The 27494-nt window shown below is 47.0% G+C and overlaps 1 protein-coding gene across 1 annotated transcript in view; it reads right to left on the bottom strand.

Annotated features, from left to right (window-relative positions):
* Positions 1 to 27494, bottom strand: part of LOC119178625 (uncharacterized) — a 97285-nt gene that overhangs the window by 35702 nt on the left and 34089 nt on the right. Inside the window, exons 8-14 of the mRNA XM_075887472.1 lie at positions 25707 to 25929; positions 24819 to 25046; positions 21186 to 21338; positions 5451 to 5689; positions 4785 to 4964; positions 3017 to 3272; positions 87 to 220 (exon numbers count right to left, since the gene is read on the bottom strand). Of these exons, the coding sequence (XP_075743587.1) occupies positions 87 to 220; positions 3017 to 3272; positions 4785 to 4964; positions 5451 to 5689; positions 21186 to 21338; positions 24819 to 25046; positions 25707 to 25929 (1413 nt within the window). The remainder of the gene's footprint in view (positions 1 to 86; positions 221 to 3016; positions 3273 to 4784; positions 4965 to 5450; positions 5690 to 21185; positions 21339 to 24818; positions 25047 to 25706; positions 25930 to 27494) is intronic.

Below are 27494 nucleotides of genomic sequence, written 5' to 3' on the forward strand. Positions count from 1 at the left end.
TTATTATGCCCCACACCTTCCTTGGCTTCGTTAAATGTTGGTTCTATTATGACAGTGTAGTTGGCAGAGCTTGCTAGCATCCCTACCTCCAGCTGTGGTCCAGGCTGGGTTACCAGTTCCACCTCGTGGCAGACCAAGTGGTCCTGCAGCAGGCACGGTGCCTCCTCCACGACCACGCCTGGGATGTTCTCCACCACGTTGACCACCTCGCTGTCAACCACTACAACGACAAATAGAAAAAGCTGCAAAACCCTGTGACACTAACACTCCAAAGCATCCTTCTACACGAGTTTTGTAGTCGGCTCTCATTATTTCGAACTCGAAGAGACCTCTGAAATTCGTTCTAATTATCAAGAAAATTGAATTATCAGAAGTTCTCAGATATATGACTATGGGTGAGATTACATCACATATTACGCTTAGGCATCGATTTTATAAGACATAAAATATTTTTAATCGCAATGAACAGAAAGCAGAGGTGTAAGGTCCATGAGTTTATCGGTCATTTACTGCTGATCAGACGTTTTAAAGAAATCGTGAACTGCCAACTGCTTCTTTGCTACATGTGCCTTCAGCACAAAGCTCTCTATACCAGCTGAGAAGCATCACAGTTTACCGTGTGTGTGCTTTGTTTCAAACATTTGTTTGCTAGCAAACGCCTTTTTTCTTGAAGAGCTGAAGTGCTTATTTTTCCTTTTTAGACATTTAGGGTTACAGTCGAGCCCGCTTATAACGAACCTGAGCGTGACGCGGCATCCGTTCGCTGTATCCCGAAGTTCGTAGTAAATGAAACACAGCTTTTAAAAAAGTTGCGAGTGAAAACACAACTTTTCTTTGTTCCCCAAAAAGTCCGCAATGTACGTGTTTCGAAGAGCAGAAGCGATAAGGGTGGTCTTGAGTTCATTTAAAACGGCAGGGTGCTCATTCGCCAAGGCCCACGGCATAATCTGCATGAGGCACTGGCTCCAAAGTTATGTCATTCTTGCAATCCGATTCCTCCAAATCGCTTTCGCCACGTACTTAATTCACAATGCCCCAATCCGTGCATGGTTCCGCAGTGTCGGCATCATCATCGGCCGTAATTAAATCATCGCAACAGATGTCCCACCCGCTCTCCCAGGTCGGAGGCGATGACGCGTGGCCACAAATCGCCGCCGCAATTCGTAAAGTTCAGGCTCGGCATCGGGCCCGACGTCGACGAACTTGGCTTCGCGAAAACAGTTTCGCGCGCATGTAGTCGTCACCGCCGCCCACGAAATATTCACCATCTCCACAGCTGAATACAGGGATTCCCGAAGCGGCAAGTTGGCTGCCAGGCGGTCAATAGCTATGAGCAAGCGCTCCGCAACGCGGCACCTAACGCGCTGATTACGCTCAAGCCAAGCGGTCACACTTTCGACGTTTTGTAGAGCGGCACAAAAAAGCGTGCTAGTCCTCCCGTCGGCCATCATGACCACGCGCACACCAAGAGCGAGCAAGACACGCACACGCGACACACATGCCAGAGCCGGTGGAACAGCTCTAGGCCCGTTTCCAGTCAGAAAACGAAACTGATTCGAGCCAGCGTGGCGGGTGTCGCGGAGCGGCGGAGACGGGCAAAGGGGTTGTGATCAAGAGAGGTGAGCAGACTTGCGAGAGAAGAGGAATGAGTTGCGATAAAGAGAGGGGAGGATGCGGCGGGAGGGCGACCTTGAAAACCAAAACACACAGAGAGGAGGCAGGTTGGGTAGCTGGCTTGAAAGGTCCGCGAAACTCACACGTAGAAAAACTTGGAAAGAGTGCATGGCCGCATGAATCGGTGCGCACGGCGGTGTTCGAAGAATCGGCGGTCGTTGTCAAAAAATCGTTTCGTTGCACCGGTGGGTTTGCGTGGCTTCACGAACTTCGATATTTCGCGATTCGTTCCGCGCAAATTGACTGCCGTTTTCGGCTTCCACACGCGCGCGCGGAAGACATGCTCAGTTGAGTGCAAAGTGAGCGAAAACAAGTCCTAAACACGAAACTAATCGCAAATTATCAGAGTCAGTGGGGTAGCGTACGCGCGTGCACTAGACGCAGACTATCGGATACAGTCGGCGGCCTACGATGTTGGCAAATCGTCTGGTAACTCCAAACCGGCGACGCCAACGACAGTACCAGCGATCAAAAACTGGGTAGATGTCCGACTGGTCTTCGAAAGATTGGTGGCAGTGTGAAAACACGAGCCTCGTCTGGCGATGCGGGGTACCCAGGGTAGCGGAGGGGACAAAGGACGGAGGGGTGCATAACAAAAAGTAGTCGGGGAGAGTGGCAACTAGAGGGGCGCGGAGGCGAAATCGGCGTTTAGCAATAAGAATGTATGGGCACCTCGCCGATGCCTGATCGGTGGTCGAAATTGGTTTCCTGGGAAGTCGGCAGACCGCTGACTCCGTTCGCTGTAACCGATCAGCAGCGCTCGGAGACGTTCGTTATAAGTGCGATTTTGTGCCATTGAACCAATGTATAATTTGACGGTCACGCGGATATTGTTCATTTTAAGCGAAAGTTCGTTTTAAGTGGGGCCGTTATATGTAGGCTCGACTGTATATATGCACGCAAATTCTTAAATTGTAGTGGAAAAGCAGCAGATATTTTCTGGTATAGAACTGCTAAAAGTATGAATTGACCGAATGAGGGAGTTCGAATTAAGAGGCTTCTAAATACATCGAAAGAATAGAGGGCCACCCAAAAAATTGAATTTTGTTTGAATTAACTGAAAGTAAGAATTATCAGAGTTCGAATTATTGCAAGTCTACTCATTTGGAGACTGCCTTTTTAAACACAATGACTAGAGGTTGATGTGCCATTTCACATGATGACTGCATCACAAAACAACAAATGGAGTCATCATTGTTATTGCTTTGCCGATGGGCTCAATGTGCGAAACTACGTGGGAAGTAAAAAATAATTGTCAAATGTTGGGGGACAAAGTGGCACAGCCAGAAACTTGCAGAACCAATTGCAGCGAGGAACTTGGCCAGAGATCTCAAGCACTCACACAGCTGGCCGTCGTCCAATATCACAGCGTTGTCATCCACAGGCACAGTGTCGATGGCAACTTCAACTTCAGCTGGTGGCACCGCATCTTCACCAATAACAAGCAACGGCGGTGGCTGCCCACTGCCGCCTTCGCCTTGGAGGATGCCTGCAGCATGCATCACCTCTGCAAGCAGGCTACTATTGTTGTTGTTGCTACCGCTGTTTCCAAGAGTGGAGCCGCCAGTGCTGCTGGAATTCGACGTCTGCTCCGGTGGCTGTAACAGTCAGAAATAGAAATGGTTGTAATGGGGTGACTTGGTGTTATGCAGGTTTTGTGTTATAGGTACTTCTCAAAGAAGCAGAGCTTCAAGGCAGGAAAAGAAAAGCCACTTTTAACACAGGAAAAATATAACTTTATGACCAACGGTAAAAGATGAAAAGGAACAACTAAGTGAAACAGAGACAAGTTATGAACGCATTATAGTTATGGCGATCAACGATGCGTTAACTCTAAGGTTGTGCGGACCGTTCAAAGAAAGGGTCACTATCACTGGTTGTTGCATCGCTTGCAATGGCCGAGGTGTGGAATTTTCGGCGTGTGGCTGCGTTGACGGCAAGGGCGCTTGTGGAGCGGTTGAGAAGGAGAGTCAGCGCAGCAGTTGTAGAAGGGTGCGCCCATAGGTGCCGGACTTGCGGCCCCACAACACAACGCCGAGAACATAGCACTGTCACAGTGAAGCCACTAACTCATCACAGTGGTTAGTATATTCTTATTTATGCTTTGGTTAAATCTTAACTAAACCTCAGTTCCGTCAGTGTTTTGTGCTGATTTAAGACCTACACTACATAACCAGAGCGTTAACCTCTATGTCAACTTTTACTTCTTGAGCTGATCAACAATGAAGACAACATCAGCAAAACAAAAATGGTGGTGTAAGCACAACAAAAATACAAAACAAAAAATGTTCGTCTAAGTTAGGTTGCACCTCACAATGGGAAGCACAAAACGAATAGCTTGCCTTATGCAAGCATGGCCTATCCAATCAATGTTTCAGGATCACCCTTCAGGAATGTTGCCAGACTTCTCGTTCTATTGAAACCCCGCCATGCTAAGATGATTGAAATTGCACACAAGGAAAGAAGCTTTTGGAATAAGTCCCCAGTGGCAGCGATAAGACAGCTGCTGCACTCGTGGTGCGATGCAGTCCTAGAAGTTTGACCAAACTTATTATTTTGCCTTTTGCAGCTTTCGTGACATCTTGAAAGGTGGCTTTTCCTCATCCAAAGCAGCCTTAATAATTGATGTGCAGGATCCTGAGGATACAAATGCTTCTACAAAGCAGTTTTCTCTACATTATTTTAGATAGATCTTTTGGCAGTTACTTTTCAAGATTATCAAATTTCAAAAATGCACATTCACTAGTGCATGCTTCCTTCAGTAGTATGGCACCGACACTTCGCACAGTGCTCCTGAGGAAGAGACAGCCTCTGCAATAATCCATTGGAAGATGATTCCCAGGAATGCTTTCACACACACTGACAGATCCATGATCTCTTATACGAAAAACCAACACACTATACGAAGAAGGAAAAAAAAGAGTGAATTATGGTGTTTGACATTCAAAAGTGACACAGGCTATGAGACATGCCGCAGCGGGCTGCTCCCGATGTTAAAACATGGCACTTCGCCTCCATTGTAATGCAATTACTGTGACCAGAGATGTGGTGGTTGGAAAAAAAAAGGGGTGGGAAGAGTCCAAATAAAGAAGACCAAAAAAACCCATCACCTTTCTTGTGGGTACGGACAGGCGTGGCACAGTCTTCACAGTGGTTTCCCTGGGCATCCTTACAACAGGTGCTACGCAGGGCTGGGGAACAGGAACCGACGTCTTGACGACCGTCACTGTGCCACAGGCCCCCACAGTGGTTTTGGGTCGGTCTTGCCTTTGCAGATATGTAACAGAGTCCTGCGAGAGGGCGAACGTCAAGACACTACACACCACGCCAGCTAATAGGAAAACAAGAAGCTCTGAAAGGGTGCAATGTGCAAGTCTCCAAGAATTTTCATAACTAACAACAAGATGCGTCATGGCAACGTAGGTTGATGCGCTTCTTAAGTACTGCTTACTCAGTGGCGGGTATTACTTACGGTAAAACTGCAAAGTGTTATCTAGCGTCCTTTTCAAACAGAGTTCAGCTACACCATGAAATTCAAGCAGGTGCAAAGAGACATGTAAAATGTCACAGCAAACACCAATAGACTTCGCAGTGGCATCGCAATGAGCTCATGGTTGGTCATTCATGATCATGAAATAGCGTAAAAAAACAATAAACGCACGCAGCACTCTTATTTCTCTGCGTGTTCCTGCGTCGCTTCTTGCCCAGTTAGCTTACCACCGATACACATAATACTGAACTGACAAAACATCTGACCAAAAGGCGACTTAACGCACCGTAGACCCGCTTAGATGAGACGACGATGACGCCATTCCAGGCTGCGCTTGTGGCCATACTTGAGCCTTGTGCACAACAATCACGTTGGGCTTTGCACCGGAGCCCAGCGTGGGTCGCAGTCCCAAGGCATTCGGGCGCTGGCTCAAACCTGACGTGCCGGGTGTCACAGTCCGGCTCAGAGTACGAACCACCCCGGGCTGCGATGCAGTGATCACATTCACCACCCGGGTCTGGCTGCCTGTGGATACAAGACCACTTTTTATAGCAGTACGTAATGAGCCGTTATGTCTTTAACCCCTATGTCAATGTTATCAGCTGCTGTTGGAAAGCACTGGTGGCTGAGGAGGTTTGATTACCTTCAATGACTGTCGCACCTTTCAATAACTTCTAAACAAAAATCCACGCATATCCGCGAAGTGAATGTTGAGGAGGGGCGAAGCAATGTGCATTAGATTATGACTTGCAGCTGTCTATTTTGCTCTGGTAAACAGCCTTCCATTTTGTTTTTGCCAACCTAGTATTGTTCTGTTATATCAACTTATATGCTTTGATTGATAGCTGGTTAAATGTCGGTGCTTCTACAGTGCTGTGGCTTTTTATTTTGTTTGTTATGGTTAACAGCCTTTTGATGACGTTGTAGTTCACAGATGTTTTGGTTTGTTTACATGTTGTTGGTATTGCTGCTTTGTCACTTTTATGAGGCTGTGGTTTCCTATTTTTTTTCTGCTTAAGAGACTTTATTTTGTACTTGTTAACTTCTTCCTCTGTCATATGCTTTGATTGAGGAGCATAGGTCGGCACTTTGAGAGACTACTCACTCACACTCACTCCAATTTTTTCAGCCTTCACCCTCACTCACGTTCATACTCACGTCTACTCCCACTCATAGGCCCTCACTCACGCCTACTCGCACTCATGAGTACTCACTAACGTTCATACTCCCTCCTTGTCACACTCAGAGTACTCACTCACGTTCATACTCACTCCTTCTCACACTCAAAGTACTTACGTTCATACTCACGCCTACTCACACTCACTCCTACTCACTCACATTCATACTCACTCCTTCTCACACTAAAAGTACTCACTCACGTTCATTCTCCACACTTGTCACATTCAGAGTACTCACTCACGTTCATACTCACTCATACTCACACTCATGAGTACTCACTCACATTCAAACTCACTTCTACTCACACTGAAAATACTCATTCACATTCATACTCACTCTTACTCATACTCATGAGTACTCACTCACGTTCAAAGTTACGCCAACTCACACTCTAGGCCCTCACTCACGTTCATACTCACGACTACTCACACTGATGAGTACTCACTCATGTTCATACTCACGCCTACTCACAGTCACTCACGTTCATACTCACGTCTACTCCAACTCATAGGCCCTCACTCACGTTCATACTCACGCCTACTCGCACTCATGAGTACTCACTAACGTTCATACTCCCTCCTTGTCACACTCAGAGTACTCACTCACGTTCATACTCACTCCTTTTCACACTCAAAGTACTCACTAACGTTCATACTCACGCCTACTCACACTCACTTCTACTCACTCACGTTCATACTCACTCCTTCTCACACTCAAAGTACTCACTCACATTCATACTACTCACTCCTACTCACACTCACTCCTACTCACACTCATGAGTACTCACTCACGTTCAAACTCACTTCTACTCACACTGAAAGTACTCATTCACGTTCATACTCATTCTTACTCATACTCATGAGTACTCACTCACGTTCAAACTTACGCCAACTGACACTCTAGGCCCTCACTCACGTTCATACTCACGAGTACTCACACTGATGAGTACTCACTCATTTCATACTCACGACTACTCACACTTGTGAGTACTCACAAGTGTGAGTACTCACAAGTGTGAGTTCACACTCATGCCAGCTAGCACTCATATGCCCTCACTCACGTTCATACTCACGACTACTCACACTGATGAGTACTCACTCATGTTCATACTCACGCCTACTCACAGTCACTCACGTTCATACTCACACCTATGCACAGTCACTCACGTTCATACTCACGCCTACTCACACTCATTGTTCATGGCTCACGTTCATACTCACGACTACTCACACTCTTAGAGAAACACGGACCGCTGGGCGAGTTGGTAATTCATATTACCTGAGGTGCGCGAAAAATTGAAGTACAAAAGGAAGACACCTCGAGACAGCACGCTGTGTCCAGGTGTCTCCTTTTTGTACTTCAATTTTTCGTGCACCTCAATTAAGACTCATAGTTACTCACTCAACTTCATACTCACACCTGCTCAAGATCATAAGCCCTCAGTACTCACCTCTGCACTCGCATAAGAATTCACCTTCATACTTACGCCTACCCATACTCAGGCGCACTCACCCACGTACTTTTACATTCACATACTCATCATCATCACAGCAGGACAAAGGCCTCTCCCCTGTTCCACCAGTCAACTCGGTCCTTTGCTTGCTGTTGCCACTTCATACCCGCAAACTTCCTAATCTCATCTGCCCACCAAACTTTGTCTCCCCCTTTCCCACTTTCCTTCTCTTGGAATCTACAAAATAACCGGCAGAAAACGAAAGTAATGAACAGCAACCTCGAAAGAAAACAGCGCTTCGAGATAGGTGGCAGTGCACTTGAAGTTGGAAAAGGTATATACATCTACTTAGGACAGGTAGTACCTGCGAGCCGAGCCACGAGACTGAACTAACTAGAAGAATAAGAGTGGGGTGGAGAAGATTTGGCAAGCATTCTCAGCTCATGGCTGGTAGATTGTCACTATCTCCTCAAGACGAAGGTATATAACAGCTGCATCTTGCCGGTACTTACTTAATGAGCAGAAACCTGGAAGGCTTACAAAAAGGGTTCAGCTTAAATTGAGGACGACGCAGAGAGCGATGGAAAGGAAAATAGTAGTTGTAACCTTAAGAGTCAATAAGAGAATAGAGTGGATCAGGAAACAAACCGGGGTTAAGGATATCATAGTTGAAATCAAAAAGAAGAAATGGACATGGGGCGGGCATGTAGCGCGTAGGCAGGATGACAGCTGGTCATTAAGCATAACTGACCGGATTTCCAGAGAAAGCAAACGGGTTAGGCGGAGACAGTAAGTTAGGTGGGCAGATGAGATTAGGAAGTTCGCGGGTACATAATGGCAGCAGCAAGCACAGGACCGAGTTGAGTGGCGGATCATGGGAGAGGCCTTTGTCCTGCAGTGGACGTTGTCAGGCCGATGATCAATATTAACATTGAGGTTGCGTTACGTGTACTCAGCTTACTCAAGAAACAATCGAGCTGAACAATTGTCGCTTTCTTTTGGGGTCGGTAGGCTCCACAAACAAGCAATGACTCAGCGCAATTACGACGCACCTGCACATTCATTTGTGTGCCATGACGCGTAGGAGACGCTGAGACATCGTTTAGAATCTCAGTAATGCGTTACAAGCACTCAAAATGAGCTTTCGTAGGCTACGACGCACGCGCGCGAAATATAGACGATCTCGACAGCTTCAGTATACTACACCGCCGCCGCTATGATTACCCGCCAGAACCCAGGACGTTGCCATGCCATCCGGCTCGGCCGCTTCGTTCGTTCCACTGCCCCTAGCCCCTTCTGACTGCACTAGCGGGACAGGCGGACGCCGGGGCTTCGCCGCCACGTCGGCGCCGCGGCCACCCCGGCCGCCCGGCCACTGGTAGGTGTTCTGTGGCCCTGCGCGACCGTTGAGACGGCGCCTCCCCTCTCTGCCTCGCCTTCGGATGGAATGCGTCGCGTACGGCAGTTTTGCATTCAAGAAATTGTGCGTACCTTCGGAGATGTTTTCCTTCCTCTGTGGGTCGCGCTCACGCGGAGGCTTCGTTGGCTCCGTGCCCGCACTGACGATTGCAGGGGGGCCTTATTTATGGATCTGCGGATGCGGTTAAGGTTGATTGGAAGTGTGCGTACGCAGGGTTATCGCGGACAGCCGAATGAAACGGTAATTAACGAGTTGCGTTATGTGTGTTTTTGTACTAGCCCGCGTTATGTGAATGATAGAATAAATTATCAAGGGTGATTGGGCGCTTATTGCACATTGTGTCTGCACTGTTGAAGGCATAATAAACCGGCGAAAAGTGAAGCGAGGGTAGAGATTGAAACGGCAATGCGAACAGGGTCCGATTACCCTATCGCATACTATACTGTTGACGGCGAAGCTCAACTGTCCTCCAAGCTTTCCTTTTTTTTTTCTTAATGGGGCACTGAGAAGGCGAAGTTTGCACACAACTTCACGCTTGAGAGGTCATGAGATCATTTAAGGTTTTCGTTCAAGGCAACCTTCACTTGAGGGACAACGCAGAGATAGAAACTGCAAAATCGCTGCGCACAATGTGCGTAGCGCACAATGTGCGTAGCGCACACAATGTGCTTTCTCTCACGGGCCATTTCAGCGCTTTTTTTTTTTTTTTTTTTGTCGCTTGCGCAGAGCATTTCTTTTTTCTGAACCGACTCGCGCGGTGATTTTCGTTAAAGGGCTTCTCAAGACCTCGTTTTACATGTATAATCAGCGCATTGCGTATACTGAAGCGCAAGAAGTAAGTGCAGCAAGAATAGAAGCTGGCAAGAATGGAAGGACAGGCAGTTCAAAGTTATTCAGCCTAGAAAATTCAAATTACAATAAAATGAACGGCTACCCTCAACTCGAGTTTTGCGCGGTCACCTCGCCCCCCCCCCCCCCCATCTGATGTAGGATGGCACCTCCAGTTTCCAAACTGTAACTGAAGGCTTTTACGTACAGGAAGCTCGCATGCCATAGTGCCCGTTATTTCCAACGTATTGAGGACGCCGTTGCGATGGTTACAAATATTTATCACACTCATAGTAACTCACTCATTTTCCTACTCGTTGCTACTCACACTCACAGCAACTCACTCACCTTTGCAGTCAATTCTACTCACACTCATGAGTACTCACCCACGTTCGTACTTACTCCTACTCACATTCATGAGCTCTCACTCACTCCTAATCACACTCATGAATACTCACTCATATTCATACTAACGAATACTCACACTCATCAGTACTCACTCATGTTCAAACTCTTACTCGCACTCATGAGTACTCACTCACGTTCACACTCTCTCCTTCTCACACTCAGAGTACTCACTCACGTTCATACTCACTCCTACTCACACTCACAAGCTCTCACTCATTCCTACTCACACTGATGAATACTCACTCACATTCATACTCACGGATACTCACACTGATGAGTACTCACTCACGTTCATACTAACGAATACTCACACTCATCAGTACTCACTCATGTTCAAACTCTTACTCGCACTCATGAGTACTCACTCAGTTCATACTCACTCTTACTCACACTCACAATACTCACTCACGTTCATACTCAATTCCACTCACGCTCAGAGTACTCACTCACATTCATACTCACTTATACTCACACTCAGAGTAGTCACTCACGTTCATACTCACTCCTATTTACACGAAGAATACTCATTCACGTTCATACTGACTCCTACTCACACTCATGAGCACCCACTCACGCTCATACTCACTCTTACTTATACTCATGAGTACTCACTCACGTTCTACTCACTCCTACTCATACTCATCAGTACTCACTCATACTCACACTCATCATGTTCAAATGAGTATGAATGAGTGTGAAGTGTACTCATGAGTGAGTATGCCGAGCTATGTTGAGGAGTGGGTAAATGTCGGTGCTTTTATGGTGGTGTGGCCTTCTGTTTTTTGTTTGACATTTGTATTCTGTTCTTTTAAACTTTTGTTGGCCACCACAGCTGTTTTCACAGATGTTTTTACATCAGTGCTATGAGCGTGCACACCCCCGGACATGGGCAACGCTAGGTCCTAAGGAGATTTACCCCCAAGATTGGTGATGGCATGCTGAACTGACAGATAGGGATTCTATAGAATGACAGGCGTACTGCCTTTGCTAGAAACGGAAGCATCAACAAATGAGATAAACGAGAGATGTAAGGATCTTTTAACTCTGTAATTTAAAAAGTGTCAGACCAGGGGTGCTATTCAATGCAGATGATGAAAGCCATGTTGTCAAGTATGTTGCTATTCTATCAGCTGTGACTGGGTTAAGGAGCTGCTAATGCCCCCTTGTAATTGGAAGGAAATGCTGGCAAAGAGGAATTCCAAGTACAGTAAATTCTCACTAAATGGAACCTGAAGGGACCGGAAAAATATGTTCCACTTAACGGGAGTTCCACTTACTGAGAGAAGAACATAGGTGCAGAATACAAGGCTCAAACCAAGCATAGCAGAGGAAATAGTTCCATTTAAACAGTAGTTCCATTTAATTAACAGATTTCCATTTACTGAGTGTCTACTGTATAGACGAGTACCTCAGTTCTTGACGATAGAGATCGCCTTGGCTATGATTCATTAGAAGTACAGTCAGACCTCGTTATCACGTACCTGTTTTAAACATACTAACAATTAAAATGCAGTAGCAGAGAATCCCCAACCAAGTCGCATAGAGCCAATGCATTTGCTGATCGCCTAGAGTGGTTTGGGTCCTAGGCATATCAATACGTGCGTAGCATGCGTACGGCTTTTGTGCCACAAAAGTTGAATGTGTCACCGAAGTGCGCCGGTATGACTTATCACCAACTCTATAACCGTCATCTATCTGCTCGGGCACAGGTATGGCTTAGCGCTACTTTAAGGGGACAGACTGGTCTTTGGGACCAAAAAGCGACAAAAAATTCATTTTTAAAATTGACATATTTGGTATCTGCAAGTATTTTTCTATCTCTCTGCAAACTTTCACACACCAGGAAGTAGTAATTTTTTGTAATGTCATTATAACTGTCCAGATTCTTGGCGCTGTTAACATGCAGAACATGCAATATAATGAGGAATAGACCTTGAGGCTTCCTTGTAATTTGCCGGCACCTGTGTTAGAAGCTCTGCTATGAATTTATGAGCACCTTTATGAGGATTGCAAAACATGCGCACCATGACTGTTGCTTTTTGAAGAAGCTGTGTGCTTTTAGTTTTTTCTATTTTTCTCAAAAAAGTAAATTTACAACTGTTCAATTTTGAGGCCTCAATATCTCTGCAGCTAGGACCGGTACAGCATTTTTTTTTTTTTTTTTGCAATGGAAACCTGTATGTGTGTAGAATGCAAGTATGGGAGCAGAATTTAGAGCGCAAGTCCTTTTAATTAATTATTCATCAAAATTGTAACACAAATCTAACTGCTTTTGAAAATGGTTAGTTCATTTTGCTCTAAAATAACCAAGAAAGGCCTTAAAACAGAAAACTCTTCCATAGTTTCAATCTATAGTTATTAGTCTATGTTGGCATATCTTATGTGTCACTTCTAATTAAGCCCTTTTTTCTATGGCGGCCTTAAACAATAGGGTGTGAACTTAAGTTATCTCAGGAACAAGATTCGTTATAGGAAAACTAAATAAATATTTGAAATCAGCAGAAAAAACTGCATAATCCTGTGCAGTTTGATCAAGATCACTGAAGAAATAAACAAAAAATGTCTAAGACCAGTCTGCCCCCTTAAGCCTGCTTAGTGCGTGCTTTGGATAGGCAACAATGACAACCTGAATGCACTAGGCTGCCGAGCAGTTGCCTCGTTGCTTAGGACCACATTGAGGTACACGGCGCTTTGCAGAAAGAAAGCAACTTTCTGTACTTGCTGAGTTGAGTGTCGTGCTTCGCAGATGCAGAGAAAAACCACTGCATTGAAACTTTCACGCCAAGTGCGTGCGTACGGTACAGCACAGTTGTCTCAGAAGTGACCAGCTCCAAACAGATGTTTTCCTTTGGCTGCACAAGATGCGAGAGCATATCGTGCTCACTATTCCGCTTTTTTTCCACGTCTTGAGTAAGTTCCAGAACTGAGAGCTCCATTTGTCTCTGGCAGTCCTGCAGTCTAGCCACAGCTTAGGCACTGTGCTTGTAATGGCCTATAATTGCACAACACTTCTTGAACTTGTAAGTACAATATTGTTACAATTGTAGTTTGGGTATTTGCACCTGTGTGCAGGGGGTCTATGGTTAAAAGAGAAAAAGGATGTGCCTTGCGATCGTGACAGTCTCGGTTCAAACTGAAGATTGCTGAAGCTACCGCTGCATTGCGTCTCAATAAACTCCATTCGGGGCATGACAGAGAGGTGTAGGTGAGGGGTGCGCGACGTAAACGTACCACGGAGCCACAACCGTTTCAACTTCGCCAGAGCCGTCACCTTGCCGGTCTTTCACTGACGACTTTCTCTATGCTCCATAACGAGGGGAAGACACAGGGCCTGCTGCTACCGAGCCCAGGACCATGCCGGATGCACCTATTCGCCACTACATGGAACCACGTCCGTTCGCTGGAAGAGGAGGAGAAGATGTGGACGAGTGGCTCAAGCACTATGACAGGATGAGCCTTTACAACCACTGGAACGTTAACTCCAAGCTTGAGTATGTAGCATTCTTTTTGACGGAAACCGCTCTCATGTGGTATGAAAATCACGAAGAGTCGTTAACAACATGTGACCTTTTTGTTCAAGAAGTAAAGAAATGTTTCAGCGACTCGGACTCCATGAAGAAATGCGTTGAGAGGACACTTGCTCAAAAAGCTCAGACTCCTGTGGAGACTTGCACCACGTATATCGAGAAAGTCCTCAGACTGTGCAAGATTATAAACCCACGGATGTCGGAAGAAGGTAAGGTTGGACATATTCTCAAGAGTATCGCCGAAGATGTTTATAACTATCTGATAGGTCGAGAAGATCTCACCACTGTCTCGGATGTTCTTTGTCATTGCCGTACTTTTGAGACGTTGAAGACCCGCCGCCGCATTGCACTTAAATTTGGGCGATTGGCAAATGTAACTACAGTCGCTAGCATTCATGCGAGTCCGCCCGCCGACCTTGCTTCAACTACTCGGCAAATGGTGCGTGAAGAACTCCGGCAGCACGATGTCACCTATTCTCTGCAGTACTCAACGCCAGTAGCACCATGTGCTCCTTTGCCACTGTCAGTGTGGGTTGCTGATCGCACTAAACCAGGAAGAAGGTGGCCGCATTGAGAAACGTTCGCATCTGAGCAGCACTATGGGCACCACTATCGTGTCTCAGCCGCGGCACACAGCTACGGACAGCTACAGTCCAGACTACAGAGCCTTCGCAATCCATGAGACGACCCTTCATGGCTGAGCGCTCGCAACAGCTTTTCTTTGAATGTCCTCTGCCCGTGTGCAGCAGCTGTGGCAGCGAGGGTCACATTGCAAGATACTGCCATCGCCGCCAGCGGCAGAGGTACCACCAGTCTACATCTGAGCGACCTTGTGGTTCAAGTGGCTATATGTTCACAAAAAGATCAACCAACCACAAATCAGGGATGCTGCGAAACCCCTCTCCGGCCTCCAATCACAGCTTGACGCCTCCGCCTGCTCCTCGTGAAAGCTGATCGCCATCTTGTTGGCACCGATATGCGTCGCCCTATCAGGAGAACTACCGTATAAACCGGAATATAGGTCGAGATATTTTCAATAAAATAATAAGCTAAAGTTGCCCCTCGTCTTATATAGTGGTGTCTAGCCGAAAGTGCGACGCTGTCTGGCAACATATGGCTTGCATGTGCTTGTGAAGCCAGACGCGGCCATATCCGCATCCAAATCCAATCGCACTCTGTTTTTTCTTTTTTTGTGTTCGTGATTTGCTTCCGATCTGTCCCGAGTTTTCGCTCCGCTTGACATTGCGCTGCATTTTTAGTGGCCTTTATTTTTTTCGTTCACTGAATATGTCTAGCGGTTTGAGGAGGCAGTACTCAGCTGCGTTTAAACTAGATGTTAAGTTCGCAGAAGCGAACGAGAATATGGCTGCTCAGCGCCGCTTTGGTGTATCAGAAAAAAGCGTGCGCTATTGGAGGGCGCAGAAAGGGAAGCTGCAGATGTGCAATCCTTGAAAAATGTCGTTTCGTGGACGAAGTGCTGTTCATCCGCAGCTGGAGGATAAGCTAGCGGACTTTGTGCGGGAAGTTCGTGCGCGCTCGCTGCCAGTGACCGTGGATACCATTCGCAAGAAAGCAGTGGAACTCGCTCGGGAAGCTGGGCTCACGAGAGAAGAGTTTCGTGCACCGAACTTTGAGAGCGTCGATTTATGCGACGCAAAGGATTTTCTCTCCGGCGGCGCACATCCATCTGTCAAAACTTGCCGGAGGAGTTCGAGGACAAGCTCATAAACTTTCAGCGCTTCGTAAACCGGCTTCGGGAGCAGAACGACTACATGATGGGGCAGATTGGCAACGCTGATGAGACCCCCGTGTGGTTTGACATGCCTTCGTCGACCACGATCACGCAGCGAGGCGCCAAGGATGTGAAGCTGCTGTCCACTGGCAACAAGCACTCGCGCTTCACCGTCCTGCTGGCAGGCACGGCAGATGGTAGAAAGCTTTTGCCCTTCATCATTTTCAAACGCAAGACAATGCCGAAGGAAGTGTTCCCGCCCGGTGTTGTCGTTCGCGTCAACAAAAAGGGATACATGGACGAGGCCATGATGCTCGAATGGATACGAGTGGTGTGGAACCGTCGGCCAGGTGCACTGCTGCGTCTTCGCAGCATGCTGGTGTTGGATGTGTTTCGTGGCCACTTGACCGACGCAGTGAAACGCGCACTCGGCGACGGGAAAACGGACCTAGCTGTGATACCAGGTGGTATGACGTCCACCCTCCAGCCGCTCGACGTTGTACTAAACAAGCCGTTCAAGGACCGAGTGCACCTGGAATACCAAGAGTGGATGTCCGGCAACAACCCCAAGACACCGACGGGGCGCCTACAGAGGCCTCCGCTTGCGACTGTTTGTGGCTGGGTGCTTTCCGCCTGGCGCTCCTTGCCGGATTCCATGGTGGAAAATTCTTTCAAGAAAGGTTGCATCAGCAACTCGCTGGATGGCACTGAAGACGACGCACTGTGGGAGGCGGCCAGCGACAAACTCTCGTCTTCAGAAGACAGTTGTGCTTCGTCGGACGAATAGGAGCAGTTGCGATGGTGGTAGAGGGGAGCTCCGACGATCGGGATGCAGTGCGCCCAATTCGCAAATAAATGTGGTTCGGCAGTTTTGGGTTGTTTTCTTCTTTTTTTTTTCTTTTTCGGTAGCCTGAACTTGGGGGGTCGACCTATATTACTACTCGACCTATAGTCCGGTTTATACGGTAGTCGACGCGGCCGTTGGAAATGAGGTCACTGGACCATCTCACGATTTCTACAAAAATACCTCCATACATTTGTATGTTTAAGAATAAGCTGTCTGTGTGTATAGACAGCATTTCGACTATGGCCTTAGTGGACATAGAAGCAATTATTACAGTGATGAGTTTCGCGTTCAAATGCCTTCTCAAGCGAAAAGTGATGTTTTGCTGGGACTGCGCCGATACGCTTCGTGGAGTGAATTATGAGCCCCTATATTTTGTTGGTGTATGCAGTGTTGAAGTTAGCTTGGGTGGTCATTTATTTAACGCCGAGTTCGCAGTTCTACCTCCTGCCACGGATGACGTAGTACTGGGACTAGATCTACTAAAGCTTTGTGATGTCAATGTCGATTGTTGAACGAGAGAAATTATTGTAGATTCTGTTATTTCGTCGGCATTTATGGAACACGCACCATGTACCGAAAGTGCCTTTTGCGTACGCATGGATACAGTTGTCCCACCATTGTCAGCAAAGTGTGTCCCAATCACATGTTCCCCTTCCACCAAAAAAACATTTGACGCCATGATAGAGCCGATACACCTTAGTTGCATGAAAAAGAATGTTCTGATACTTTATTGTACGCTGCCAGTTGTTCAAGGGCGCACTTGCTCATTGACCATCAACTGTTCCAATGAACCCACGATACTGCCGGAGGGTCTGAAACCAGCGGTGATTCATGAACAGCGAGTATTTTCTCTTGTAATCTTTGAAGAGTGCCGCGATTCCCCAGAAGAGCCTAGTTCAGTCAATGCGCACGCCACAGACTCTGATTATGACTATGATCAACAAAGCGCTAAGCACAACCCAGCGCCGTGAACTGGCGAGTATCCTAACGAAACACTTTAGAGTGTTCGACTGCCCAGAAGGACGATCCGCCATCATTTTCCCCTTTTCGTATACAACACCGCATTTAGGCGGGATGTAATCCGCCTATCCGACAGCAACCATACCATGGGTCACCTTCGGAGCACAAGGTAATCAATGACCAAGTTCGTGACATGCCAAAAAAAATGTTGTCCAGGAATCGTGCAGTCGATGGGCAGCGCCAGTAATCTTGGTTAAAAAGAAAGAGCGCTCATGGGGATTTTGCGTGAATTACCATCATCTCAACGCCATCACCAAAAAGGACATATATCGTTCTCCACGGATCGATGATGCTGTCGATTGCCTTTCATCAGCTTCCTACTTTTCATCTGTCGATCTAAGAGTAGGATATTGGAAAATACTGATGCACAAGAAAGATAAGGGGAAAACTGCATTTGTAACAACCGATGGACTTTTCGAATTTAATGTGATGCCATTCGGGCTGTGTAATGCGCCAGCTACATTCAAGCACTTCATGGACAACATCTTGCGTGATTTGAAATGGGAAATCTGCATGTGCTATTCGGATGATGTAGTTATCTTTAAATGCATGTTCTGTGAGCACAACACATGACTCAACCTTGTGCTAAATTGTTTAAGCAAGTCATGTTTGGTACTGAACTAAAGAAAATGCCATTTCGGAGAGAGTAAAACACTCATCCTAGGCCACTTGGTGAACAAAGAGGGGATATGACCTGATCTAGCGAAGATGGCAGCAGTGGAAGCCTTCAAGCAGACTCGCCCAGTAAAAAAACTACAGAGCTTCCTGGGACTAAGTTCGAACTTCCGTCGCTTCATTCCTGCATTCGCTAATATCGCGCATCCACTCACGTGTCTGCTCTAAAAATAAGTGCAGTTGGAATGGACCGCGGAATGTGCGTCCGCTTTTAGCGAGCTGAAGTTCCGATTGATGTCCCACCCGATTCTCCGACACTTCGATCCTATGGCTCCGACGGAAGTGCTCTCGGACGCTAGTGACGTTGGTGTCAGTGCTGTTTTGGTTCAGCGTGTCGGCACTAAAGAACATGCCGTGGCATATGCGAGTCACTCCTTCAGAAGCCTGAGTGTAATTACACTGTTACGAAACAGGAGTCTCTTGCAGTGGCCTTCGCAGTACAACGCTTTTGGTCGTACTTTTACAGACGCCCCTTCACCGTCATGACAGACCAACATTCTCTGTGTTGGCTGGTCAATCTGCACGACCCATCCAGTAGACTTGCATATTGGACACTCTGCCTACAAGAGTACGACTTTAGAGTTGCTTATTAAAGTGGTCGCCGGCACGCTGATGTAGATTGCCTTTTGCGGTTGCCACTTCCTTCGATGGACTGTGACGTGGACAACTTCGACGGGTACATTGCATCATTGGAGAAAGGATTCTCTGACAAGAGTGCAATTAGGAGCCGCAAAAGGACAGTGCTCTACAGTAACTTCTTGCTAGCAGACAGAATTCATCAGCCACTCGTTTTTGCATGCGCAACGGGCTACTATACAAGAACTATTGTACTACAGGTTCGCGCTATGTTCTGGTAGTCCCCAAGAGTCTCTACTTTTCAATTTTGAAAGCCATGCACGATGATCCAACATCCGGCTATTTAAGAGCAACGAGAACTCTCTACCGCCTTCAAGAAAGGATTTACTTGCCTAAAATGCATCAGACTATGCAGCAATATGTGTCTAGCTGCAATGAATGTCAAAGACGAAAGCGTTCTACAAGTACTCCTCCAGAAAGGCTACGTCCTAAGCCACCTCCAAGAACTCCATTTGAGCAAGTTGGAACCGACCGACTCGGTCCCTTTCCCCGGTCCTCCAAAGGATATCGTTAAATCATTTTGTATGCCGATCATCTGACCCGATACTATGAGATGGCCGCTATACCATCGGCTACTGCACGTGACTTGTGCTTCTTCATGCTACGCTAAGTGATTCTCTGACACGGATCTGCAAAAGTCATTATTAGTGGCCGTGGACTCCAGTTCATGGCAGAAGTCGCCGAAAAGATGCTTCGTCTGTGTGCTTCAAGTTTTCGACCCTCTATGCTCTATCACCCTCAAACAAATGTTCTCATTGAACACACAAACAGAACTCTCATGAACTGCTTTCTAGGTATGTGTCATCAGATCACAAAAATTAGGACGATGTTCTGCCTTTTATTGCTTATTCCTTCAACACCGCACAGCGTGAGACTACCGGCTACAGTCCCTTCTTTCTTCTTTATGCTAGACCGCTACGCTATACACTCGTCACAATTTTCCAGTTTTAGGGGCGAAGCTCCTTATAGCGGCAACCGTTCGCCCCTCGTAGTAGCAGTAGTAGTAGTAGTGTGTAACCAGTCTTACATTTTGACCTCCAAGGTGGTGCCGGTGAGAGATTTCTTCTGTGCATTGTTGAACAATAAAACATTCGCAGCGTGTGCGTTAACTGAAAGACGAATTCTCCTGTCTCTCATTCCTCCATAGCAGCCATTGGCATGTACATTGAGCACTATCTGACAAGAAAGGGTTGCTACGTTATACTCGCTGGGCGTAACCTTCTTGGTTTTAGAAAGGTTTAGCAAGCGTTGGGCCGCAGTGCCATGAATACAGTGAACTAGTATATACCATGAACTCGAGGTGGTTAAAGGTGGGAAGTAGACATGAAGCGCAAGCCATAAAAAAGTGTGCGTGTGCCTTCTCTCGATCAGTCCTCGGAATGTCCGCTGGATGGTGGCGCTTCTATATGAGGAATATATGATGAAAAGATGCGAAATGGTGGTACTTGGAGTGTTGAATAGGTGGATGAACGGACACACAAACAGATGCATGGACGGACGCACGGATGGCTGCACGGACGGATGGATGCATGAACGGACGCAGGAGCAGATGCATGGACGAGCGCAGGGACGGACGCACAGATGGACGTGTGGACGCACGACCAGACCCACGCACGGACGGGCGGATGGATGCACGGACGACCACACAGACGCACGCATGGACGAACGGAAGCAAGAACGAATGAACGGACGGATGCTTCGCCCCACTCTCCATCATTCACTCCATGGATATACTGCCATTTTTTTTTAGATCACAATGATCCCGCATATCTGAGACTATCTGTCGTACGGAAGAGGCCAGACAACTTGCTCATTTGTGCACTCTTGCTTCCCAACAACGCACGAAGGTACGGTTCGACAGACAATGCCGACACATCACATTTGAACACGGCGAATTGATGTGGCTTTGGACTCCAGTGCGAAAACGGCGATTATGTAAAAACTGTTGGCGCATTATGTTGTACCCTATGTCATTGTTGGCCGCATTAAGTGACATGACGTACCGCGCTGCTCCCATTCACGCCAATGGCCGACGTTCTGCAAAGACAGAACTTACACATATTGCCCGTTTATAGCCGTTCATTCTTAGAAAGACTGACTGACTCGCCCGGTGGGCTTTGTCTGAGCGCAGAGAGATGTTACAATTGTAGTTTGGGTATGTGCACCTGTGTGTAGTGGGTCTACGGTTAAGAGAGGTGAAGAAAAAGAGGACGTGCCTTGAGATCGCCACAGCTGAGCGCGTCTCAATAAACTCTGTTCGGGGCATGACAATATAAAGCAGCTACTCGCGACCTACTTGTAATGGAGACTGTAGAAACCCGTGGTGGAACGTTGAGGGAGGTGGAGGAGGATGAGGAAGAGGAGGTCGCAATGGTGGAGCCAGGCCCTGCCTTGGTCACGAGCTTGGCACCCGAGATGGGCAGCTGGCTTTGAGCAATTATCTTCACTGCTGCAACAGGGTGGGACAAGGTAATAGAGTCGCCACTGAGAAACTTCAGAGCTCTGTGTATATTTCACTGACAACACATAGTGAAAACAAACTTTTTAACCAAAGACTGTACTGCTGTTATTTTTTCTCTTGGTTACGTCAAAAGCTACGCTAGCACTTCTTGCATGTAGTTTTTGAGTAGCGGATGAAAATACTGTATTTACTTATAATGAATGCACTCGCATAATAGATACACCCCCAACTACAGTTGTCAAAATTTGAATTTTATTTCCCCACATAATAAACGCACCAGCTACATTCATCCGCTGCAGTCCCGCAAACAAACAACTTTCGCCTCAGTTTTTTTCATTATTACCGTATTTACTCGATTCTACCGCGCCTTTGATTGTAACGCGCACCCGATTTCCACGACGAAAAAAAAAAAATTATGACATCGATTGCAACGCGCACCCATTTTTCTCGCCGGCTTGCACGATCACACCACTAGAAAAAACAACTCCTTTCGGGAGCGTCTTCCATTTAAATATGAGGTACGGGGGGAAGCTTGTGCTCATCTGACGTGTAACAGAGGGTTGCCGTCACTGTAGTTTTACCGTGGACCGACGTCAGCATGCGAACTTGCTTCGCCCCCTTCTTCTCGACGGTTGCGGTGCCAGGCATATCGAAGTAAAGAGGCGCCTGATCGGCATTCCCGATTTGCCCAAGCAGGTAGCCGTTGTTGTGCCGCAAGTTTAGGACGAACCTGTGAAAACTGTGAAGCTTTTTATCCTACTCCTCCGCAGAATTTTTCGCATATGCCCGTTCACTTTCGGAAGGAAAAGCCTTTCCTCTTCTTAAAGTTAGTTAGCCAGCACTGCTCGCTTTAAACTGGCTCCGCATTACACCTTTTTCTAAGGCTAACTGCATAGCCCGCACTTGGAGCAGTTCTGTCGTCACGGGCCGCTGTGCCGCTCGCTGCTCAAGCACATACTCGCCGAGCAGCTCTTCAATTTGCGGAAACCGACCCTGCTGTGGTCCACTGAAGCCTTTGCGTGAAGCTTTGCTGTCGACAATCTTCTGCTTTTGTTTCCGCCAGTCCCGCACGCACATTTCAAAAACTCCGAACGACCGCGATGTGGCCCGATTTCCGTCCGTTTCTGCACACGCGATGACTTCCCTTTTAAAAGTAGCATCGTGGTGCACTCGAGTTTTTGGAGTCAGTCCTTCCATGTCGTCGATGGTAATGCACTACAAGATGACGAACTCCTCAGCACACGTACGAAGTGCCGCACATGGGAAACACATGGGCAGAAATGGCCGAACGCCTAGGGAGCAACCATTTTGAAAATGCCGATGGCAATAGAATGACCGTATTCATTTTTTTTCGTACTCGATTCTAACGCACATGCGATTTATCAACCCGCTTAACGGGAAAAGGTGCGCCTCGAGATAACAGCAGATACCACTGTTGCGATTCAACAATTAAGTGAAAAGATATGCACGAAATGCTTTTATAACGTGTACGGGGGGGCGCAAAGACAGCTTGCAAAAAATAGCGCCATCAATTACCGAAGATGAGCTAAGTGAAACAAAGAAGCTGTTTCCAAACAGTGTATGCGTGCACTCAAACGTCGCTATAACAAAGTTGCATCTTACACAAAATTACCATATTTACTCGCATAATCCTCGCGCTCACATAATTCTCGCACTCCCCACATTGTCCAACAAAAATATGATTTTTTTCCCTCGGGTAATTATCGCACCACCAAAAATTGACGCAATAACGTTGTCTGCTCGTTCCAGCCGTTGATGATGATAGCACGCGCCATCTGGCGGTCTCTCTTAAGCATCAAGCGTACTATCATTGCACAGATATCCAATTCGAGCCAAGCCAAAGCGGCAAGTGCGCGTTGCGGCGTGCTTTGTATGTTTTGTTGGTAATCTTGTCACGTTATGGGGCGATACTGAAGCTACCTGGCTGCTTTAAAGTTGAAAGTGATTGATTATGCACTAAACAACGGCAACAGGGCCGCCGGTAGGCGCTTTGGAGTCGACGAGTTTTGTGTTCGCTACTGGTGACGGCAGCTGAAAGCCACCAAGACAGGTTGGGCCTGCCGTGTGCCTAAGACTGGGATTGATGGTAAACTTTATTTCTTCAGAAGGAAACTGAGGACAATTCTGTTAAATAGCCACCAGCCCAATACTGACATCCTATGCTTACTTTTTGAGGTCTCCAGTTGAGTGATGAACGCTATCACAATGCCCACAAGCTTTGCGTATGGTATTCTCATTCTGCACTATTTGCTTGCACTTTTTGTGTATCAAATAAATCTTGCCTTATGTTGAACCTCAGCTTTTATTATTGAGGTAAATTTTAATTAGTACTTCTCAAAGCTTGCTGTTAGTTGCTGGTGTGAGAATCCCGATTTGTGGCCACTTTGTTTTCTTTTTCGCTCTGTACGTTTTCGTGGAAAGTTTTTCCGGCTTAATTATCGCACCTCCCCAACTTTGCATTGTTTTTTTGCCGAAAAAAGTGCAAGGATTATGCGAGTAATTACGGTAGCTTTTTTATATCCAAAATTCGTTATAAAGGTTTATTCGTAACACTATATCTATTGCAAGACTATTTTTCAGTTACTTTGCTATAATTGATATTTCGTTGTATCCGGGTTCATTATATCAAGTTCAAGTGTAAATTAATTTCAAAAGGCGAAGCGACCTACCTTTTTTTTTGTGTGTGACTACCGCATTTTCCGCTCATCCTCAAAAAGTTTTCATAAAATTTGCCCCGTGTAGTATATGCACCCACAACTTTGCTACGATTTTTCGAGAAAAAAAAAAAGCGTCCTATACGCGAGTAAATGTGGTAGTTCCAGCAACCGGTTATTCTACCACTATGGATTTAAAGGACCCCAGACACCAAAATTGAAACCTCAAGATGTTTGTGTTGTTTGATTATCCTGCATACGGAGGCACTTCTTATCAATTATTAGTGCTGGAAGTTAGCTCTAAGATTTTATATTGGTTTTGAAGTAAGCGGGAGTCCTCATCTGAGTTGGCAGCTCCTCATGACATTGCTACAGGCATGACGTACACCGAGGCCCCGTGTGACGTTCCATGAGTAAGGTGAGTGTAGTTGACATCAGAGAACACTCATGGGCAGTGCACAACCGCCCAATTGGTACCCAGCAAGAACTATTGTTCGTTACCCTTCTTGCTCTATTGTCGGGCTGCTCACAAGGTAGTTTTGGCTGCTTACGGAAGCAATGCTTTTTTTTCCCTTTTTTCGACAGGGACACCCTCAAAGCACCTGCATCATTTCATTCTTCCCCACGCATGGTTCCCCCGATCTACACAAACATAATGAGGTGAAAGAGGTTAAATGCAAAGACGCAATGTCAAGGACTCCTCTCAACTGCACACTTTTCTGTCTGTTCCAATCGACGTTGTCTGCACGCAGGCCACCAGCAGGTGGCAGATGGCCAAAGGTCAGCCACTCACTGCCTTCGTGGCGATACTGCATGATGGCCCCCTTGGGCACCGAGATGGTGGCCTTGCCGTATGAAGGTGATGGACACGGCAGCTGTGGAGCCCCACCACCCATCGAAGGAGGAACCGGGGCAGGAACGCGTGGCACTCGAACAGGCATGCGGGGGTTCACGGTCACCGCCCGTGGTCGCAGGCGCACCACACCCGGCTCGCCAGTCATTGCCACGGATGCTGATGGCACTGCACCGGTATTGGAGAGCATTATGTTGAAGTTCGTTGAACTGATGTGTTTCGATTCTGGCAAAGAATACAGCAGCCCTGGTATTAGTTAGCGAGTTAAAGGTTAAAAAGTAGTAGTGGTGAATCACCAACCAAGTCCCTTAGATCCTTATGTATTCGCTGACTGCTTAAACTGTAGCGTCTAGTCTCAGACATACCGGTTAGCATGTATTGTGATAATCTTTGGTCACATAGAGATTGACTGCACCACTTGACTTATTATGTAGCTGATGTCAAAACGTGCTGCAAACACATGCTGCTACCCGCATTTCACTTAACTACAAAGATTTCCAAATCGGTGATTTTGACTTCAGTGTGATTCGCCGATTGTAGACGGTGATGACAAGCAACCTGGAGCAGAACAAGAATGACATGTGCCGGGTTCCTGTGCATGCCAAAACAAGAGTAGCAGGCACAATTCGTGTATCAAATGGGGACTGCCGACAGAAAGTAGCCTTTTTGCAAAAGCCCAGATTTCATATGGTAGTTAACTACCCCAGTCATCGATCAGACGTGCAAGTCTTCTGTCACAGAATGAAGATCTTGCCTTCTTAAGCGATAGACTGCATAATTGAAAAACACACATTGAAATCCCAACTGCCGAAATCGCAAGCCACACACCTGGAGTGGTGACAACAGATGTGACACTGGTCAGGGCGGCAGGGGAAGAAGGATGAGCGGCTGAGGAAGCTTGTAGGCCCATGACCACAGGTGCCTTGCCCTGATGAACAAGTGGTGCTGTGCCCGGTGCAGAGACTGTCTTCACCACGGGCACACTCAGGTGTGGACGTTGCAAGCCTGAAGACATGGGGCTGGGTGCTGCCGTGGTGGACACTAGGATCACCTGCAGTAAGCACGAAAGATGTCGGCACAAGTGTAGTACGTTTCTGTATCGTTTGCACTCGAAGAGTTTGATCTCTCAGTACACTAAAAAAAACTGCACGCTATGAGATATCCTTCTTTCAAGTAAGAATAATTGCCCTCTGGTGTACGCACATTTCCTTTCATAAAAACCTTGCACTGATTGCTTTCATATCCAAAATGCCATGTCAAGCCAATAGCAAGCATGCCATTCATGACCTGGAAGTACTGAGCGCACATTGACAGGAAAAGGAAAGGCATCCCAAAAGGTGAAAGACTTTTGGAGTGTAATTTGAAAGAGAAAGGTCAGGATCAAGATACGCATAGGAATAAGCTAAATTGGGTGAGCTAATGAGTGCTTGCATAACATAAAAGTTACACACGAATGAAGAGAATAATACACAATTTTCTTATGGGGTCAGTGACTTCTGTATAAATGCAATCACAGAGGAACCTTAGGCGAGAATCACAATGGCTGATAGGCACACTCCTGCTCAGGGCCCCATGAGAATGTGGTATCCTTCTTCAGCAAATCTGTGAGTGGCCTGGCATCGTCGGCAAAGTTTTTCACAAAATGATGAAAGTAGGAACATAAGCGGATGAAGCTCTGGACGTCGGATGTAGAACAGGGCACCGGAAAGCTACGGACGGCGCCGATCTTTTCGGGATCTGGTTGGACGCCATGGGCGTTTACAAGATGACCCAGAATGGTAATCTGACGGCGGCTAAATTGACATTTCTTGGAGTTTAGTTGTAGCCCAGCTGTTCTGAAGACTGCGAGAATTGCAGCGAGACGAATCAGGTGGCTATCGAAAGTAGATGAACAGACTATCACATCGTCTAGGTAACAGAGACAAGTAGACCACCTATAACCACGCAAGAGAGAGTCCATCATTCTTTCGAATGTGGCAGGGGCGTTACACAGTCCATAAGGCATCACCTTAAACTGGTATAAACCATCCGGTGTAATGAAGGCCGTCTTCTCGCGGTCCATCTCATCAACAGAAATCCGCCAGTAGCCGGACCGAAGATCAATAGACGAGAAGTACGTAGCGCCCTGCAGGCAGCCCAACGCGTTATCGATGCGGGGTAGTGGGTATACATCTTTTCGCGTGATCTTGTTGAGGTAACGATAGTCAACGCAGAAGCGCCAGGTACCGTCCTTTTTCTTCACAAGGACGACAGGGGAGGACCAAGGACTACTTGATGGTTCTATGACACCTTTGTCGAGCATTTTGTCAACTTCCGCTTGGATAACTCTGCGCTCAGTCCGCACCACGACCAATCCGCACCACAACGACCGTCGCCGCCGTGTTGTGGTGCGGACTGGGTCATTCTGCAAACATTGACTGCGGTCAATGTTTGCAGAATGCGGCGACTTTTTACTTGCTCAAACTGACGACACTTTTTGATGATCGCGTCCAAGGTGGAACAGCGCCTGCACAGCAGGAGATTGAACGCGTCGTCCGCAATCCCTCTCAGGACATGCTCTACCTTGTCACCTTCTGTCATGTCGCTTTCGGCCTTTCGGCAGAAGGCCAGCACGTC

The sequence above is a fragment of the Rhipicephalus microplus genome, chromosome 1 (assembly GCF_043290135.1).
Source record: "Rhipicephalus microplus isolate Deutch F79 chromosome 1, USDA_Rmic, whole genome shotgun sequence".
NCBI classification, from domain to species: domain Eukaryota; kingdom Metazoa; phylum Arthropoda; class Arachnida; order Ixodida; family Ixodidae; genus Rhipicephalus; species Rhipicephalus microplus.